Genomic DNA, 19,758 nt, shown 5'->3' with positions numbered 1-19,758 from the left:
TAACTGCCTATGCTTTTGTAGGTCACTGTCAACTTTTACAAGTGGATGTAAATCAATTCGTAAAAGGCCAAAAGATTAAGAGGCTACGACGATAGTTGCTCATTCATTGCCACTTCCTGTAGGTTAGTGGCTGTATAGAAAAATCAGGTGAAGCGCTTCAGAAGGGAGGCTGTCGCTTTAAGAAGTAGTTGCATGGAAAAGCTCTTGGAGTAGCTGGTGATTTTCCACTCAAACTGATATTAAACCAAACGCGCACCAGCCCGTAGAATATAATGGTCTCACAGAAAAATACACGAGATTGTGTCACCCAGCGTTAAACGTAGGCAACAAAACAAGGAACAGCAGGCTGCTCAATAAAACGAGAACAGGTAACCTGGCATCTTCTTTACATATAAAGTCCGTCATAATTTATGTTTTTGTTTCAACTCAATTAAAATGCAAGAAAGAATCGCAGTTCTACTACAGCAGATAAAACAGCAATTTCAATATAATCCTATTTCTTAAAAGCATTTTACGTCAGAAATGTCACTAGTCGCCTCGTTTTGATATCAGACAGTTAATTTGAATATCTCATGTAAACAGAGAGCATTTTCTCTCCTTTTTTTTGCCATGATGCTCTCTGTCTTCGTTGTTTTCATGCTGATAACGCTATTGTGAAAAAAAGCGTCTGTTTACGATCCTGTTTCAAAGAGAGTATAACAACATTAGTAAATCATGTTTAGGCTTCAAAATAGAAGTTGTGGCCGTTGAACCCGGTTTCCTGTGTTCATATCAGATAAAGACCAGGGTCCTCGTCTCCCTTTGATCATGTTTGGGAGGTCTGCTGTGATTTGCTGATCTGCGTTCAGGCGCAACACGGCTTAACTGAGTCAGATGGTGTGTGTGTGTGTGCGCGCGCGTGTGTGTGTGTGTGTGTGTGTGTGTGTGTGTGTGCGTGTATGGGGGGATGCATTCATTGTCATCTGCAGGCTTGTGGAGCACTATCATCCTCCACATCCACTGAATGCATGAATTCAGAAAATAAATATGCACCCTATGTTGAAGACTCGGCTGAAGTAAATCTGATGATCTAAGACGTTTACTAGTTTCATCTTCTACTAAGTGGCTCGCAACTAACCTACTTCTGTTGTTTCCATCACCTCCAGCAGGTGATTGATTGACGTTGATGTTTTAGTAACCCCCATCCCCTCTCAGCAGGATAACACCCCAAGGATCACCGTATTGTGTTTTTTTTGTGGGGGTAGAAAAAGTCCCTCAAAGTAAGGGGTCTGAAGCCATTCAGGCATCTGGAGCCATTCAGGCGTCTACGACCCCTGAAGGTCCCCTGCTGAGAGTTTAACTCCTATTGATTTACAAAAGGGGACTTTTAAGAGTTTCAAGAGTTTAAAATATTGAATGATTATTTTTAAACTAGACCACTGGGTCCAAAGTGCGAGGTTTTTATATACTGACCATTTCTGGTTGTGATTAGTTCTCCTGTGCATCTGTGTGCTAAAGGGACAATAAAGTGTTTTATATTGTATCCCATGGTGTTGTATGATTTCTTATGGTATATTATATTGTTTTGGATCATACCTTTGGGTCTAAATTAAGGGATAATGCTGTTGGATAATCATTATACACTTTGATTTCCTAGATTTTACATTGTACTCCTCAAACACTAAACCACATTTCTGCCCCTCTTAAAAGTATCTGAATCCAAAGTCTAATCACAGATCAAATATGAAATAAGAGAGGACACGATTAAACCTTAAACTCATGTTTCAGGAAATATCGTCAAAGTAATGAATGGTGTATTTGTCCGTTTGTAAATACACTAATTAGAATTAGTGTATTTGAATGTATGATGTTGCCTTTTTGTAGTAAAGATCACTATTTGTTTCCTTTCACTTCCTTTCTTTTCCTACTGCACCTCCTTTAGTACACTTCCTGGTTTCTCACTCTCTCTCCTCTGCCCCTTGATTGGTTGTTGTTTGCACTCTGTCACTAATTAATTAGATTGAATTCACCTGCCTACTTCTTATTTAAGACTGCAGTCATGTTTTCATCTTCACATGGGGTGGCAGTTCAGCAATGTTAAGGTGGTGGTTACTCCTGTTTTAGTTACTATTTAGTCCATTTTAAGTTATTTTAAGTACTTTATTTATCTTTATTTCCTTCAGAAAGTCATCTAATTTGACTTGTTTATTGTGCTAATATTTTATTTGTCTTTCAGCATGGATGTTCCATCCCATGTGTATCTTCTGTTACCCTCATGATTTACCTAATTTGAAGAAATAAACCTGTTACCTAAACTCAAGTCTTGTTGGATTCCTGCATCCTGACCCGATGCCCCATGGTGATAGTACCTCAACTTTGAACCCTTCTTAACATGGTCCTTCGAGCCGGAGCCTGACTATTGCCATGGATTCAAGTGAAAGGAAACAAATAGTGATCTTTACTACACTTTTTTTCTAAAATAACCACTCCCCCTGGCTTTCTGTGGGCTTTGTGTTATAAACAAACAGAGAAAAGTTTTTAATCTTTTTAAGGGCAGTTCTCTTCTATGAAATGACCCACATGAAATAGGGTTTTCTTTCTGCTGCGTCTACCTTCAAAAACAAATCCTCCAGTCTCTCACAATAGATTAGACCGCATCTGTGAAGGGTTATGCAACCCAAATAGTATTCAGTGCATGAAACCAGCCAAAATATCAAAGATTAAAGCGCAGTGCAAAGCCGAGAGGTGTCAAAGGTGTGCATTTGCACAGTGTCATCAGATGATCCATGTCCCTCAGTTAAGTTTCAAACTCCACAGCAGAGCACTCCTTCAGTATTTTTATTGACATTTGCATGGCAGCTTTTGTCTGACCATTGTGAGCTCTGGGAGCAGTGAATGGTATCCAAACAGACCGTTGAAGAGCAGAGGAGGCACATGACCTTATTAGGAAATGTTATAAGCTGTTACAGTACGGGTTTACATTTCCCAGATAACACACCAGAAGTCAGGACAGAATGGAGGCCAGTGTTTCTGAACGTCCCGCAAGTCAGGAATTACCTCAGTGAATAAAAATAGTTTTCACACAAAGATGCTTAGAAGTTGCACGGGGATGTTATGAGGGACTTAATATTATTGCTCTAAAACTGCCTTCAGTTCGTCCACATGTACAGGATCATAACTCAAGACCAACCCCCCCAGTGTTGGAGCAGCCCAGCCTTTCTTTTTCCATCTGACTTGTCCTCTGTGTCTCCAACATGAATAAGAAGTGTGTATGTGACACACACACACACACACGCACCCCCACCACCACCAACACCACCGCCACTTCACTGTGTATGTGTGTGTGTGTATGTTTGTGGGCAGGGAGTAGTGGGAAGTGGAAATTTACAGTCTCCCACGTTGGTACCTGAGTTGTCGGTCACAGTCAGGCTGCGTCCAATCTCCACTTTGGATTTAATTGTCTTTAGCCAAGGGGCGGGTCCTACTGTCAGCTCCACTTCTTCTGACCCGTGACGGCATAAAGGCATTCAGTACAGAGGAATGGTGACAGCTGAGAGAGAGGAACTCTATACATAGCCGCAGCCATGAAGGAAATGTAAGTTTTCTCAACTGCTTTGCTCGAAAAAGGAGACTTGTGTGTGTGGACTGAAGTCTTTCTTTCATGATTTGGCTGAATTAAAAGATGTAAAAGATTTGTAGAAACCCTACACGTCTTTTAATTCAGTGGGTATTGAAAAACTCTCTTTGTATGTTGAGGTTAAAAATAGAGGGAAAACTGCTTAATGTTTTAATCATTGTTTTTTCTTATCCCTTTTGTTTTGGTTTCTGTTAAAAGTGAGAGATTTTTAGGTGTAATAATTCTGTTCTGAGATGTTTTCTTAAAAGCGTTAAGGAATGTGCTTTCCAGTATGCCTGGTTTAAATCCCAAGGACAGTTTAAGTCTTATGTCGCTGGCAGACCTTGCAAGCAGGTGAAAACAGTCGCGAGCAGAAGAAGAGTGGGAAATTGGATAAGGTGGGGGGTGGGGGGGGGGGGGGAGAGAGAGAGAGAGAGAAACAGGATGAGAAAACCGTGTGAGCAAGAACTGATCCAGTTATGTAAGGAGGACTGAGAATGGAAAGTGGTCCGAGTTGACTTGTCATGCATAACAGGAAGAGAGAAATCCTAAAGAATGACGGGACGCTGTGTGGACACACAGGGGGATGGAGGGCTTGTTGTTGAAGCGTTGATGAAGTGAAGAGACACATAGTTCTCAGTCGGAATGTGAGAGGACTCTTTCTTCTGAATGCATGCATGCGATCCTGAGAAAGGGGGGGTTGTTGTAGTTGCTATTATGGTTGTACTCGGTTTTCAGTTTTGATATTATTTTGGATTCTTACCATTCATTTGTCAGTGTTGCAATGGGATCAAAACTTTAAAAAAAAAAATGTTCCATACAAAAAAAAATTAAAATCTTCTCATATCTAAACTTGAGGACAAAACCCTTCTCAACAGTCTTATAATTAATCTCAGATTTTACAATAAATCAGTTTTCTCATTGTTCCTTTTTTTTCTTCTTCTTAATCTTCATCATGGATCTTAAATCGAACTCATCCTAGAAATGACTTACACTTTCATTCTTGTCATATTAGGGCGTAGTTTCATCTCTTTGGCTCATGCCGAGAAATATGATCCCTCGGTCATTAATAACATTAATGACAAATCCTGTCCGTTTACAGTGTAAACACTCGAGTGAACTTAATCTGTTGTATCTTCCCGTGCGCAGCAGTGGCGGCTTCGGGAATGCGCAGGGATATCTTCCTCTCTAAATTTGGATTTACAGCAGACTGATTTATTGCTTGCAAAAGAGAAAGCTAGAGGAAAGTTTTTAGCCAGGGTCAGGCCAGAACTTTAAGGTGTGTGTCGGGGTCCAAATGTTCCCTTCCTGTTCCCTCGGTGACAATGAGCCCCCCTCTGAGCTGCAAAAAAATCCACCCTGGGACACAGAAAGTTGGAAAGCAGAGAGCTAAAACACAAATGTGAAGGTGCAAATGCTTTCACAGGGTGATTGTTCTGCACTTTGGCTGCCACTTCGGTTTTACCCTTTAAAATTTGCAACATGCATATATATTCTTTGATCGTTGACAGATAGACGTTCCTTTTCAAGTGTAGAAAATTAAATGTATTCACTAAAGGATGTGAAGGACCCTGTTTTAGCCCTTTACTTTACTCATAATGACCTCCATGCATCAAGTGCTCAGATTAGCCAGATTAGCCACATAGTACTGTATATTATGTACTCAGTGGTTTCACAGTATGCTGTAACGCAATCAGGAGACAGCATTATCTCTCTAATACTCTGCCCTGTCTGTGCCTTATCCTGCTCATCTCTGTACCCCTCTCTTTGTCTCATGTCCCTTTTCCCCCATGTCCCCGTCCACAGCATGGCACAAAAAGAAAAGCTCCAATGCCTGAAGGACTTTCACAAGGACACCCTGAAACCTTCGCCGGGGAAGAGCCCAGGCACGCGGCCCGAGGACGAGGCCGAAGGGAAGGCTCCTCAGAGGGAGAAGTGGGCCAGTAAGCTCGACTTTGTCTTGTCTGTGGCCGGAGGCTTCGTCGGATTAGGAAACGTCTGGCGCTTCCCTTACCTATGTTATAAAAATGGTGGAGGTAGGTGAAAGATGCACAACAGGTGCAACAACGACAACAAAACAATGCTTGATGAGATGTCTCACTCTGAGCTTATTTCTGTATCCGTTTTCTCTCAGGTGCATTTCTCATCCCGTACTTCATCTTCCTTTTTGGGGGAGGCCTGCCTGTCTTCTTCTTAGAGGTTGCATTGGGACAGTACACGTCTGAGGGAGGGATCACCTGCTGGGCCAAACTCTGCCCCATCTTCACCGGTCAGCCTAAGCACACACTCTTACATACACAATAATGGCCATCTGCATATTCATCGTTATTCAACATAATATTCTGCTGAAGTACCCCTCCCACCCTTTGTCCCTCCCAGTGTAATTTGACCCCTTTTTCTTCATCAAGCTGCTTTTAGTTGAGTAAACATCGTTTAACAGCTCAGAAAAACAACATTTGAATATGTAAAGCTCTTAACACAAAGTGACATCTTCACATCTGTTACGCTTACTTTAAAAACAGGGTCAGCCTCAGGTTGAACATACACACGTCTATGTACTTACACACACAAACATTCAGATAAAGTGGGCACAAAAAGCTTGAAGATTTTTCAAAACATTCAACCATTCTTGGGTTTTGAAGTGTGATGGAATTACAAGTTATTGGTTGCCATGGTAATAGACTTAGCGCATTAAAAAGACATCAAGTTGCCTAGCAATGGGTACAGTCTCACATAGCAGGGCTACATGAAATTAGCATTTTTTCAACATCTGAGCCTACAGGAAGCTATAAATACTGTGTGTCTTCTGTGACGCTGTTGTGAGGTTCGGGTTCTCCTGGTGATCATTTGACCTGAGGTCACCTTGAGGTCCTGATACTCTTAAGACACTCCAGAGGCCCTTCTTTGCTCCTTCAATGAAACTCTGTCTACCTTTGAGTGACAGCTGAAGACAAGCGCTGAAACACCACGCCCTCAGCAGCTGCCGTGACGCCCTTACTCATGATCACACGTGACATGGAAAGAGAGGAAAGTGTGCGGCACCAGATCTCTAGCAGCTGCTAACGGTCGCTCTGCTATTCACAGAGCGCTGAGGTTTGCTGCCTGTCCATTTGGCACAGCAGAGAGAGTCCACAAGTGGCCCGTTAAAAAAAAAAACAATCACAAATCTCCTCATTGTCCACCTCCTGCATTCACATGTTTTTATCACAGGGAGACATATGACTTTACTTCCTGCACTCAGTCAAATACACACAGACACACGCACACACCTGTCACAGCTTTGGCTGACTATCAGTTTGCATTCAGTATGTGGGAACGAGGAGGTGGGGGTGACGGAGATGATGAATTTAAAAATACTCTAGAGCAGTAGAAGAGTACCAGGGATTTCTGTCCCCAGGTTCGTGGCAAAGTCATCTAAAAATAGAGTAAAAACACTAATGACATTAAGAGTAGATACACTACTGAAAAGCTTTGATAGATTTCCCCTCGGTAAAGAATGAGCTGTTCCTTTTATTTGTCCCTGCCTTTCAAGTTAATCGGCTGTGGTCTCAAAACTATAACAGTACTTTACTATAATTCTTGTTAAAAACATGTTTTACATCAGGCAGAAAATGTGTTTTACTGCCCTTACTGGTTGAAATTGTTGCCCAATATAAACTCTTATATCACTGATAGATGTGAAATCACTCCCAGCAGTGATCATAAAATGTACTGACACACTGAAAGGAAATTATATTTAGTAGTAAATTATAATACTCCTTTTTGTCATTAGTGATGACACCACTGAGAATTATCAATGACTCCACATTTCCCCATAGTGGGCCACCAGCCCAAACACTGCTGTGATTAATATTGTCTTGAACAAAGAAGTCTCTTTTGTATTCATGATCGTGAATGTTTTGGTGTTGGCCCTTAGCGTTAGGCTACAAGTGCTAGCATGAAGCTAGCTTCCTCCCATTTCAAAGTTTCCACTTTCTGTCACAGAAAGTTTGAATTGTATTCTTTTGAAACAAATGTCAGATTTAGGTACTCTTTCTTTCACAGCTGATATTTTTGTGTGTAGACGCCCATATCGGTGATTTATGTACGTTATGCTCCATTGAATTGTTGTTCACCGTTATTCATGGAGCCCTTTAGATTAATGCGTATGTGTCTTTATTCAAGGACCTTCATTTACAACAAGCAAACACAGCAAGTTAATAATTTAATATGAGTTGCATTTAACAAAACGGTGTATGTAAGAATTTATCGGAGTCCAAACATGAAATATCCAATCTCTCTTAATAGTACAAATGCTGTTTCATAGTTCCCTTTTTATTTTTTTTTATTAACAGAAGATTCACTCAAATGGCTTTAACTATTGATTTGTTGAGCAAGAAAGCTCTAAAAGAAACGTCTTTAAACCACCTGCTCACTTTTAAACAGCACTGAACACAGCTGGCAGCTAGCTGCTTAGCACAATGTGCTGCTTAACATCATGGCTTATTTAGCATTCACAGAGTAAGATAGTTCCAAGCTAAAAGAGAGTGAATGTTTGACCTACATTCTTTATTGGCAAAAATGCAAATATTTTTCCCCAGCTGCCTCTAACCAGCCCAAAAAAAAAAAAAAGATTATTGCATGTTTTAAAGACGCTATCACACAAGTGAAAACCTAACATATGACTTAAAAACAACAACAACGACAACAGAACACAGTGTCCCCAGTAGATGATATGTGCCCTCTCCTCTTTGTCTCTGCAGGTATTGGCTATGCCTCTGTGGTGATCGTATCACTGCTGAATGTCTACTACATCGTGATCTTGGCCTGGGGTCTCTACTACCTGCTTCAGTGCTTTCAGCCAGAGCTCCCCTGGGCAAAATGCAAACAGCCGTGGAACACAGAGTACTGTATAGAGGACAAAGTCCGCAATAACAAAACCCTGTGGATCACAGCCAACATTACCAACTTCACCTCTCCTGTCACAGAGTTTTGGGAGTGAGTATCCATGCTACAGTAACACTATTGATCTTGCTTATGTAAATATGTTTGAACTGGCACAATTCCTTCAAAAGGCATGCCTTACTTTTAGTTCTCCTGGTGTTCATTGTCAACTCTATTTGTACAGCGCTCAAAGTTTGACGTCGTCAAACTAAACGTGCCAATGTAAAGTACCATTCAATCAAACCTAGTTTTTTTTTAAATTGCCTTTTTTTCCACACACAGTTGACTTTTATGAAAATTCATTACAACAAACAGCACCAAATTCAAAGTGTTTAAGGATTTGACACTTCATTGTTCCAAAACAGTTTCTCTCAACACTTCACAGAAGTCATGTGTCTGTTTGACTTCTTTTATTGACCTTATGATTAGTTTCTCGGGATCATAATCTGGAAATGTCTCATGAACGGCATCATTGTCCGTGTGTGAGAGCGTATCCTTCCCCTTTTCAAGTTCCACAAACTCCTATTAACCCCTGATGTGCCTGTGTGTCCTCTGCAGACGCAACGTCTTGAGCATCTCCTCTGGAATCGAGGACATCGGGCCCCTGAAGTGGGACCTGGCCCTGTGTCTCCTGGCTGTGTGGATTATCTGCTTTTTCTGCATCTGGAAGGGAGTCAAGTCCACAGGGAAAGTGAGTGCTGAGGCGTGGACACATCCTGTACTTACTGTGATGCCTGGAGGTTTTTTGGCCTTCACTTTTTACCCCAACAAGTCATTGACAAAACACTGTTGCTTGGAGAAAAAACACACATGCATTGAAGGCCGTTAGTCTGCAAGATTTAGCAACATACGGCTCCATGCTGTCCTGGAAGTTACTCGTTGGCCAGACTCACTGTCGGCTGTAAACAGCTGAATTGCTGCTCCTTCGCCCTTTCTCTGTTTCTGTTAGTGGGGAGAAACTGGGAAAGCACCACAGACAGGAGTGACCGTGGCAAGAAAATGATTCACTCTATTGGGAATTATTCATGATTTTACTTCTGGATTTAATGAAAAGTGGTATTGTTGTTATTTGGTCCCAGATATTTGCTCTTTTTTTTTTTTTAGCTTAGAATTCATCTTAACCCTTTATTTTGACTTCTGTGGCTGTTAATGAAATAACTAAAACAATGAACCAGCAGTCTGAATGACATAATCAAGCTTAAAAAGGAAGTTATGTTATTTCCACTTTATATCAAGGACAATAACACTTGTGCCGTTTGTAAGTGTTTTGGCTAACGCTCCTTTATGCTGTCTAGGTGGTGTACATCACGGCAACTTTCCCATTCGTGATGCTGATCGTGCTGTTGGTTCGTGGAGTGACCCTGCCTGGTGCATCTGAAGGGATCAAATTTTACCTTTACCCTAACCTGACCCGCCTACAAGATCCAGAGGTATTAATCAAATGCTCCTCTTCTCCTCTTTTTCTGTAAAAGCCCCTTACTTTAAACCCTGCTCATATCTTGCACAGTTCTGGAATTGAACGCCTGAAACGACTTGACCTATGTTCTATATTTTGTTGATTCAGGGGAACACGTTCATAAAATGTCTCCCTTGATGAAACCACAGGAAGTAGAATTACGAGCTAACAGTGCATGTTGTGATGCAATGAAATTGAAGTTTGGTAATGTGAAACTACAACTAGCAGCTGGCTAGCTAGGCATAAAAACTGGAAACAGCTAGCCTGGCTCCGTCCAAAAATGAAATCCACTCCAGGATTTATTCAGCCCACAAATAAACATTTAAATTTAAAGTACAGCTTACTTGGCAGGGAACTAGACATCAGGACTGTGCTCTTCCTGGAAATAGTTTGATCTCATTGGTCATCTAACTGGCTGTTTGAAGGAACAGAAATTAAAGTTGTATGTTTTTTGGTACTTAACTCCATTAAATGTGATCTAAGGAGTGTTTGGACTAACATCAAACCAAGCAGACTTGTTTTCTTCTTGCTTTGCTAACTCTGATCAGACTTTAACAATCCCGAGTACATGTTATTTATTTGCTTTGGTGTGTTTCAGGTTTGGATTGATGCAGGAACCCAGATTTTCTTCTCCTATGCCATCTGCCTGGGAGCCATGACGTCACTTGGGAGCTACAACAAATACAAATACAACTGCTACAGGTGAGTTGTGATTCCAAGGGGAGGTGCATTGGGACTGTAGTGACAGCAACTCGTGACAGAGAGGGTTGCGTGAAAAAAAAAAAAAAAAAAAAAAAAAAAAAATGGGGACTTCGGTTCCGCCTGTGTTCATTAACAACCTCCATGAAATATGTGTGACATAGGGACTGTTTGCTGCTGGGAGGCCTCAACAGCGGTACCAGTTTTGTGTCTGGCTTCGCAATATTTTCCGTCCTGGGCTTCATGGCACAAGAACAAGGGGTGGACATTGCCGATGTGGCAGAGTCAGGTACGAGGGTCCAAGGTGATAGCAGCAGTGATGGTGGGCGCTGCTGCTAAACAAAAAAAACAACTAAAAAAACCAATTGGATACTCATCAAATGCGCTTGTCTAGCAAAAGAAAAATAATGGATGAAAACACTTTCAGAAAAAAATTTGTATTCTCGGAAACCATGATGCTAAAATGTAGAGGTATCGGCAATTGCACACTCCTTGATTAGAAAGCCTCAATGAAACAGAACTGTGACGTCAGCTTGAACTATGGTCCACCTTTATTGAGGACAGGTGGCACTGCAGTGGTCAGTACTGTGTGTTATAGCAACACAATGAACTGCGTTGTTACAGAGCTCCTGCATTGGGCCATCATCACTGTTATTGCAGTTGTTCATTGGCATTAGGTGTCCTCATATTTCACATTCAACCCGCTCCTTGCTCGAGGTGGTAAGCCCAGTCGTGCCAGCAACCTTTGGATCTCCTGAGATGGTCGCCACTGGTTCTGTTTCTGCCTTTGTTTTTTTCTTTTACTCTATGTGGACTTAAAGGAGATGGGTCTTCTTTCAGCATGCTCACTCTGTTCACTTCAAATTAATTTCTTGCTGTCTTAATTTCTGTAATTTGAATATATTCATGTGAAATCAAACAAGTGTATGGCAGTGTCAGAAAATCTGTGACAGCATGTTAGTGTGTACATACATGAAAAAACAGTATGGACCATTATGAATTAAAGGTGCTATATAAGTAAAAAAAAAAGTTATTATTATTAAGCACTTTTTATAGTGAAATGACCTGCATTTTGTCAGTTCAATAGAGGCACTGGTTTATGTGATTGCTGCCTTTGTGTCTTGTACCTTTATGATATCCTATTGAACCTGTTCATGGCTTTTCTAAAGATTAGATTTGTAAATGCACACATGAAGTATCAGTACAGCAAAGTGCTGTGAAGCAGACTAGCACACAGTAGAAAGGAGCATGGATGAATGGTTTCCATTTAGGGAAAAGGAGAAGTAAAACAATAAACTGCATGTACAGCCGCTCTGATATTTAAGTGTAACCACTTGAACAGAGCCTAATTAGTATGTGCATTTGATTGGTCTGGAATCTCCCTATGTAAACAGTGGGCAGTTATGTAATATGTTTATGGTTAAGAGACAGGGTGTACATTCAACACTCAAAGGGGAATTTTATTTCCTCATAGTCACTCCACACATAGAATATACACTCGATACGTGAAATGTAACGCATTTCTTTCAAAAGTTGGAGATGTAAGATTATATCTTCTGTAGATAATTACCAGGCCCTACTCAGCCTTTCTAAAGCAGTCTTTACATTATCTCATTATCTCTTTGTCGTCCGAGCTGAAACCAGGCAGAAATATTAATCCTGTCCTTCTCCCTTCTTCCCATCCCCACTCTGTTTTCCCTACAGGTCCCGGCTTGGCCTTCATCGCCTACCCCAAAGCGGTGTCCATGATGCCTATGCCAACCCTGTGGGCCGTCCTCTTCTTCATCATGCTGCTGCTTCTAGGCCTCGACAGCCAGGTCAGCACTCTCGCAATCCCTCTGTGGGGCTAAGTACTGAAGAGTTGGTTGGTGTGTCGCCCGTTAATTCCACGCAGACACCTATCAGGCCACCATGGGTTAGTTGGCTCCTGTCAGCCGCAATGTGTAAAACACATTTAGTGTCTCTCTGATCCACATCTCACGTCTGCAAGGGATCAGATAACAGGTGGACAAGAAAAGCAGCCTGTTCACACTAAGGTATTTTACTACCATTCTGAGAGGATCAAGCCCTTTTTGATGCCCTGTCTTCACTCAAAAACATTTTTAAAAGCATGGTGTTGTTTGTTAATGTTTTTGTTAGCAGAAGTCATTATAACAGCAACACATGCAAGCCATCTAGCCTTGGCAGGAGGCAGAGCTTTGATTAAGACAAGATAATCTAAGTAGACAAAACACAAGTGTCCACCCGAGGGGTTCTCCGGCTAGATCACATTTCCTCCCTCCAAGTGTAATTCTACCCCCTGTGCTAACTCAGTCCTGCACATGGCCGGCTACTCATCTCAGCCAACTGCGAGATCATGCCCAAGCTCTAAATTTGAGCACATGTAAATACTTCTGCGAGTGCGGCTATTTCAATGAGAGAAATGTTGCCAGTAACAGTGTTCATGGGTGTGTGGGTGAACTCTTTGACCATGAATTTCAGGCAGATTTACAGCCCTGAATGCCTTATATTGTCTAAGTCCCTCACATATACATGCCTCTGTTATGTAAGGGGTTTTTGTTTGGGTTCTCAGGAAACAAAGGAGAATGTTCTCTTTGCATGCAGACATCTTGCTTTGATAAATCGAAACAATTTCATAATTTTGTTATGGCATTATGAGGCAATACGAAGACACTGGGGAGAAAGAGAGAGAAATGGTGTAGGAGAGGAAGACAGTGATTCACTGTTGTTTGGTTGCTGTTGTGTCTTGGTAGCAACAAACCAGTGTCGCAGAGAGGAGCCCTGTTTAAATTTCTCATTATAGTCCAACAAAGACGGCTCTTATTCTCTGACCACTAGTTTATAGATAGAAAACAAAAGCTACAAGCAACACAGAAAGACACATTGATGTATTTATTCCTTGGAGGTCTTAATAGTTGCTTTTGTGCCCACAGTTTGTTGAAGTGGAAGGACAGATCACCTCCATTGTGGATCTTTACCCAGCCCTCCTCAGGAAGGGTTACCGGCGGGAGATCTTTATAGCTGTGATGTGCTTCATAAGCTATCTCCTGGGGCTCGCCATGGTAACGAAAGTAAGTTCACCCGACAGTCATTTTAAGGGCTCTCTGAGCTCTTACCTTTTGTTCCTCATCCTGTTTAGAGAAGAAAAAAAGACACCCTGCTGATTCGGATCCACAGCAGAGATAACGTCACAGAATTTTCCACTTGCTTCATCGTTAAGACCAAATATGGCTTTCTATCACCTTCATCGCTCACTTTCTGTGTGTCTGAATGGAACAATTCGGAATGCCGTTTTCCGTTCGGGCGTTAATCATGCTTTAATAACGCCGTAGCACCTGTTGAACTATGCCTCTGTTGGTAGGGTGCCAGGCATTCTTGTGCGCTGCTTTCAGCACCCTACCCCCCATCCTGCCCCCTCTTATTATTTATACCCCCCTCTGTCTCTGTGACTTTCTCTTCTTCTACAAAAATCTGACAGATAATTTGTGTTTCTTTTCTTCTTTTTCTTTTTCTTTCCAGGGTGGCATGTATGTGTTTCAACTCTTTGACTACTATGCAGCCAGTGGTGTGTGCCTTTTGTGGGTGGCATTCTTTGAATGCATCGCTGTAGCCTGGGTTTATGGTAAGTGGGAACGACTCCACAAGACGGGTTTTTGTATCAGTGTGTGTCGTTTTTCAAAAGTAATGATCCTGAAGAGCACACATGATGTCTTTGCTGGTAAACAAAGATGTCCTTGTGGACATCTTTCCAAGTCAGTAGTAAATATGTTTAACTGCATGCAGGGGTGTGAGGGGCTGGGGGGAGTGATTATGGGGTTGGTCCCGTGCTTCATTGTGATTGGCTATCCAGTATCACTCCCACCATTTTGCATCCAGCGTTCATCTTTTAACATTCAGCAAATGGATGCGACTAAAATAAGAGTGAAAGCAAGGCTGTGGCAAGGCTTTGTTTCCCAATAATAAACAGGTTTAGTTAAAATGTTAATATTTCCATGAAGCCTTCTGATCCTTTCATCTGTTCTTTAAACTTCCCTATGCACCGTGTTGGCAAATCGGTCCCCAAGACGCTGATTTAGTGACATGATTTTGATATTTAGTTTTTTCATCTGAGCTCCCTTTCACGGGAGTTTCTGTTGTACATCAGGATTTATGAACACATGATTCTGAGGATTATAGTGTCGGTTGTAAAGTTGAGCCAGAGGTGGTCCCCATCTGTATTTCCCTGCCAATATCTTCATTTAATGAAATCATCCATGTAACATAAAATTGCTCATTGCCTGTTGATTATGTTACAATCTTGTAGATTTATGTTGTGGCCTCTACCTTTACTAATTTTAACTTCTGTGGAGAAATCATGTTTTTAGCATAGCTTTGGAATGTCGCACAGATTTATATAATACAAAAACCCATGGCCTCTGCTGCCCTGAGAAGAGGCCAGTCCAATATGCAAATCCTAGCATCAGCAAATGTTATGTAATACTAAAGATGTAATAGTTACTGAATTGACCAAGAATGTTGGATTGCAGATTGTGTTGTTTTTAATTTCCTCAACACTCCAAACCTCCAGATTACCAGTTTCCTTCTTCCGGGTGTTTTTCAAAACGGAATCAAACAACATGGAGTTACAGAGAGGCATCAGAAAAAACATCAGGCTTACTGAGGGCACATTGAACACAAAAAACAGAAAAAGTGATGACCTAGGAAGAAAGTTATGACGCTGAGACTGTTAAGACTCAGATAACAGTGTATCATTCATGACCCAGTGGAATTTCATGAGGCATTGAGGGCAGACAACACAGATAACACACGGGCCATGAAACCTGCCAAAAATCCAGAGGTTAATGTGAAGGTCATCTTGTAAAAACAAGGTATCACAGCTGAACTGTTAGGCCTGATGTTTATGTAACATATCCAATATTTTGACAAACTTTGTTGAAGAATAAAGAAGCGCTCAATTTGTTTTAATTCTCTCTGCTTTGTGTTCTAGGAGTTGATAAGTTCTACGATGGAATTGAGGACATGATTGGCTACAGACCAAACCCTTGGATGAAATGGAGCTGGACCATAATCACTCCTGTTCTCTGCATGGTGAGAGATTTTTAGAGCTGTATCTTTTGCCACTTTATTGTATCTGAGTCATGGACACGCACATGTGACAAACATTCATATTTTAAGGTCACAGACAAGCATTGGAGTTTTTCCTAAAGAGGCATGTGTCTGTTTTCCAGGGCTGCTTTGTTTTCTCCTTGGTGAAGTACAAGCCCTTGACCTATAACAAGGTGTACGAATACCCTGACTGGGCTATTGGCCTGGGGTGGTGTTTGGCCCTGTCCTCCATGATCTGCATCCCCATGGTGATGGTCATCAAGATCTTACAGTCTGAGGGACCCCTGATTGAGGTCAGTATTCTCAACCTAACCTTTTGCTCCTTCTATAAAGAGTTTGAAGCTTTCAGAAAAATGCCAAAGTTTACAAGAGGATTGACGTCACTCTTATATCCATGCATAATGGACATTTTTACAGATATGGCATTCTTAGCCTAGAATAAGAACTTGTAACAGAGGAAAACACCCAACATGGCTCCGAGTCTTACAGAATCCATCTCCCAGCAGATATCATTAAGACATACTGCCTCAGAAGGTTGTTTACCTAAGCCCCATAAGAAAGTACGTTGAAGAATCATTAACTCCATAGCCAACATGCAACATGTCTACAGACTTATCAAAAAGAAGAGGGTGTAGCTCCATGCCATTGTTATCATAGGACATCAAACAATCATCAATTCCATCTGATGTCCATTTTATGATTCAAGACATTCAAAACATTTTTAATGTTCAATTAATCTTACAGTCTTACAATCTTACAGTCTTAGCTCAAGTTACACAACAATATCTATAGCTAACATGATATGTTTGGGAAAGTATCAAAAAATAAGTTGGTGTAGCTCAGCCATGAAGTTGCAGGAAACAATGTTGTAGATGCTGTTTCAACCTGCTTCCACTCTTTATGCTAGACTTGGCTAATGGGCTAATGGCTGTACATTCGTATGTAGAATAAAGATGTGACTTTTACCTCGTCATCTGACTCAAGGCAATAAAGTTCATTCTTATGTTATGTAAAATGTTTGGATTCAGATTCAGGTGACGTTATTAATCCCAGTTTAATAACTCTATTAGCAAAGCCAGTTTGATGCATTGACGTATGTGAATTTGATTTAAAGTGACAAGTCTGGTACATGCTGAGTCGTGATATTTGTCATTCTACATTTGATAACTGTCATGTTGGGCCTTCAACTGCCCTAGTTTCTTGTGATCACTAGCCTAATATCTCATCTCCTTCCCCCAGAGGATCAAAGCTGTGGCAGCCCCGGCGAAGTCAGGCGTGAGTTCTCGCCCGAAAGAGTACAACTTGAAGGGCAACGAGTTGACACAGCCCCTGGACCCAAACGAGAACAATGGCTTGATGAAGCCCACCCACACCATTGTAGAAACAATGATGTGAGCGCTCTCTGTGAGAGGAATAAGATTGATGTGCTTTCTGTGTTATCATATTTGCTAACATTGATAATGGTAGGTTTACATTGTCCAGTATATTCATGTTAGAGATACTTTGGTTTGATTTCTATGAAGAGTTATATATTATTGTTGTATTTTTTTCTCTTGTATTTTTTTTTATTTTTTACTATATCAATATTGTTGATGTTTCAATTGTTGTTGCTGTAATTGGCACTGATCTCAGTTTAGGCAGTATTTTGAGATAGAACTTGTTCAATGTTTACTACCTTTCTATTGATTCCGGAGAGATGAAGAATTTACTTTTTTTTTTGGTGTAATAGAAGAAAAGAGGAAATTCTTGATTGACAAACTGTAACTAACTAAATGAGTTATTAACTATGTAAAAGGTAGAAACCGTCCAAACCTGCTCAAGTGATTGTGGCCATCGTTGGTGCCCAAGCTAACTTCTTATCTCTTGTTGTTGTCGTTGTTGATCCCCGCAGTGAAAATGAATGTAACCTGAGCCCCCCACAACTGTCATAGAACAAATCCATAATGTGTTCAGTGGCAATATGCAGTTAAAGATAGAGTTACATCTTGCTTACAAGTTGAACATGGCCTTGGCCAAATACTGTGAGAAATGCATTCATAAGAAGATCCGTCCGCTGAGGAAGAGGAAGTCAGGAGAAAAGGGAAGTGGCATTTTTAGAGTATTTGTACACTGCCTGTGTGACTACTATAGTCAGTCCCAGTGCATTTATTGAAACCTCTCTTTGCACTTTATATGTTGTCTCAACTTTATTGTAGTGTTTGTTATTATTGCTGCAAGGTATTGCAGTTACATTTGCAACACATTCAGGAGGAAATATTTTTAGCTTCTAACTTTTTGATATTGTAAACTTTGATATACAGTATCTAGTTGTCTCCTTGCTAAGACAAGGGCAAAATAATAAGTTATCTGACACCAAACATTCTGAGTCATAATAAATGTTAGTGGGATCTGTGAGAACATCACTAAAAAAGTAAAAACATTACTTTTTTTAACATCCATACAGCTCTCTTCATTGTTCATATTTCAGCAGCAGTACCACTGGATTCTAGTTTGTAATGTTCAGTCTAGGCATTTGTATTTGTAGAATTTGAACTGTTTGTAAATCACATATGCCTTTTTGTAACAATTTTATACTGTACATCATATAAACACCATCACTGATTAATTAATTGTACTGAAATCTCAAGCAATTTGTCTTCTAAGTATTGACCTCATGGGGAGCCTGGATGACATTTTTCAGTGTGCAATACTCATTGAAGCAATGGCATTCCCTGCTCCCTCAAAATACACCTTCAAATCAAAAACAATTGTAATGCTCAATGTTGTATGAAATACTGAAGGAATTGTTATCCTGGAGCATGTGTAGGAGTCATCAGTGTACCGTGCTGAGTCCATAAACAAATTCTCGTGCTACTTGGAAATTCAAGTTTACCAAAGTATTTTTGTCTCACAGTTGTCCCCTTTGAGATGCACATTGCATAATTTCTATATGAATTACAAATAAACATCTTTTTCTTTGGAATTCTTTGGTGTTAATGCATTTTTTATTCTCTAAATATGAAACTCTCTAAAGCATTTATTCCTCATTATTCATGCAAAGATAACATTATTGGCACATCTGACACTTTTATAACCATAAATATGTAATTATTTTTTAGGATCAAATTAAGGGACAAGTCTAAAATGTTAAGCTTTTGTTGATTAACAGGTACTGTATAATTTTGTTGTATGATTCAGTTACTAATATGTCCCATTTTTTCTGTAAACGATTGGGCTTTGTCGTTGACACATTGTAATCAATCCGAGAACAAGCAAGTCAGCTGTTATCATTTTATCAACGATATCCTCATATGTAACAGTAGTTACCCCAAAAAACATTTCTTTAATGACACCAAGTGGTAACAACCAAGTATTTTATTGGTAGTTATTTCATTTCACCCAGTTAAGTTGTTAATCATGGGCTGCATTCAGTGTTCACAGTAATCATGACGGGATATCAAAAGAATTGTGTGCTTAATAAAGCAGTTCTAGCATCGCACAGATGATTTAGATGTAGAATTTCATCACAGTATCATCTTATCTGTCCTGATAAGCCTTAAGGCCCTGCAGGAATGATTCTCTGGACATCACTGCAGTTCTTAAATTTCAAGATGACTTAACTACAGTACATCAAATCTAGATGACTGCTTGGTAGTGTGTGCACAGCCTCTAGTCTTTGGTTTAGAAAAAGTTGTTATAGGTCTTTTTTTGCCAATTAAATAGCTATCTCTATGTGTTTGATCATCCTCTGTTGAGTGGATAATACAGATGCCACCCCTCTGACCTGTGCCAGCTCGTTGACGTTTGCCCTAAATGTTTTAAGGGGGTCAATCCCTACATCAATCTAACACCCTTGACAGGTGGTAACTACATTGACATTTCACCCACAAATATGGGACTGGCTTATTTGGGCACGTCTCTGGTGTCTAGTTTGTCGAAAGCGCTTGAGGCACTGAACCCCCAGAGATTTTAAACCACGTCACCTGGATGATCAACATGA

At 40.6% G+C, this 19,758-nt stretch overlaps 1 protein-coding gene across 3 annotated transcripts; it reads left to right on the top strand.

Annotated features, from left to right (window-relative positions):
- The first annotated feature begins 209 nt into the window (after positions 1 to 209).
- On the top strand, positions 210 to 18,741 carry LOC109980915 (sodium- and chloride-dependent taurine transporter). 3 transcript variants are annotated; one of them, XM_020629478.3, is made up of 14 exons: positions 210 to 368; positions 5,402 to 5,631; positions 5,730 to 5,864; positions 8,338 to 8,572; positions 9,077 to 9,209; positions 9,814 to 9,948; positions 10,573 to 10,676; positions 10,838 to 10,962; positions 12,378 to 12,490; positions 13,607 to 13,744; positions 14,193 to 14,295; positions 15,661 to 15,761; positions 15,902 to 16,072; positions 17,019 to 18,741. In XM_020629478.3, the coding sequence occupies exons 2-14, from the start codon at positions 5,403 to 5,405 to the stop codon at positions 17,172 to 17,174; spliced, it is 1,878 nt and encodes a 625-aa protein (XP_020485134.1). In that variant the 5' UTR covers positions 210 to 368; position 5,402; the 3' UTR covers positions 17,175 to 18,741. The 3 variants fall into 3 exon arrangements, with proteins under 3 accessions (XP_020485134.1, XP_020485132.1, XP_020485135.1); XM_020629476.3 differs by lacking the exon at positions 210 to 368 and adding an exon at positions 3,372 to 3,574; XM_020629479.3 differs by lacking the exon at positions 210 to 368 and adding an exon at positions 4,094 to 4,242.
- Positions 18,742 to 19,758: the final 1,017 nt, after the last annotated feature.

This window comes from Labrus bergylta, chromosome 12 (assembly GCF_963930695.1).
Source record: "Labrus bergylta chromosome 12, fLabBer1.1, whole genome shotgun sequence".
Lineage (NCBI taxonomy): Eukaryota > Metazoa > Chordata > Actinopteri > Labriformes > Labridae > Labrus > Labrus bergylta.
This window is presented reverse-complemented; position numbering and strand designations above follow the sequence as displayed.

Excerpts from the sequence above, each read along its gene's own strand:
- LOC109980915 (XM_020629476.3), top strand. Across the intron at positions 9,949-10,572 it reads CCCGCCTACAAGATCCAGAG|GTTTGGATTGATGCAGGAAC; the intron begins GTATTAATCAAA and ends GGTGTGTTTCAG. Across the intron at positions 14,296-15,660 it reads CGCTGTAGCCTGGGTTTATG|GAGTTGATAAGTTCTACGAT; the intron begins GTAAGTGGGAAC and ends TTTGTGTTCTAG.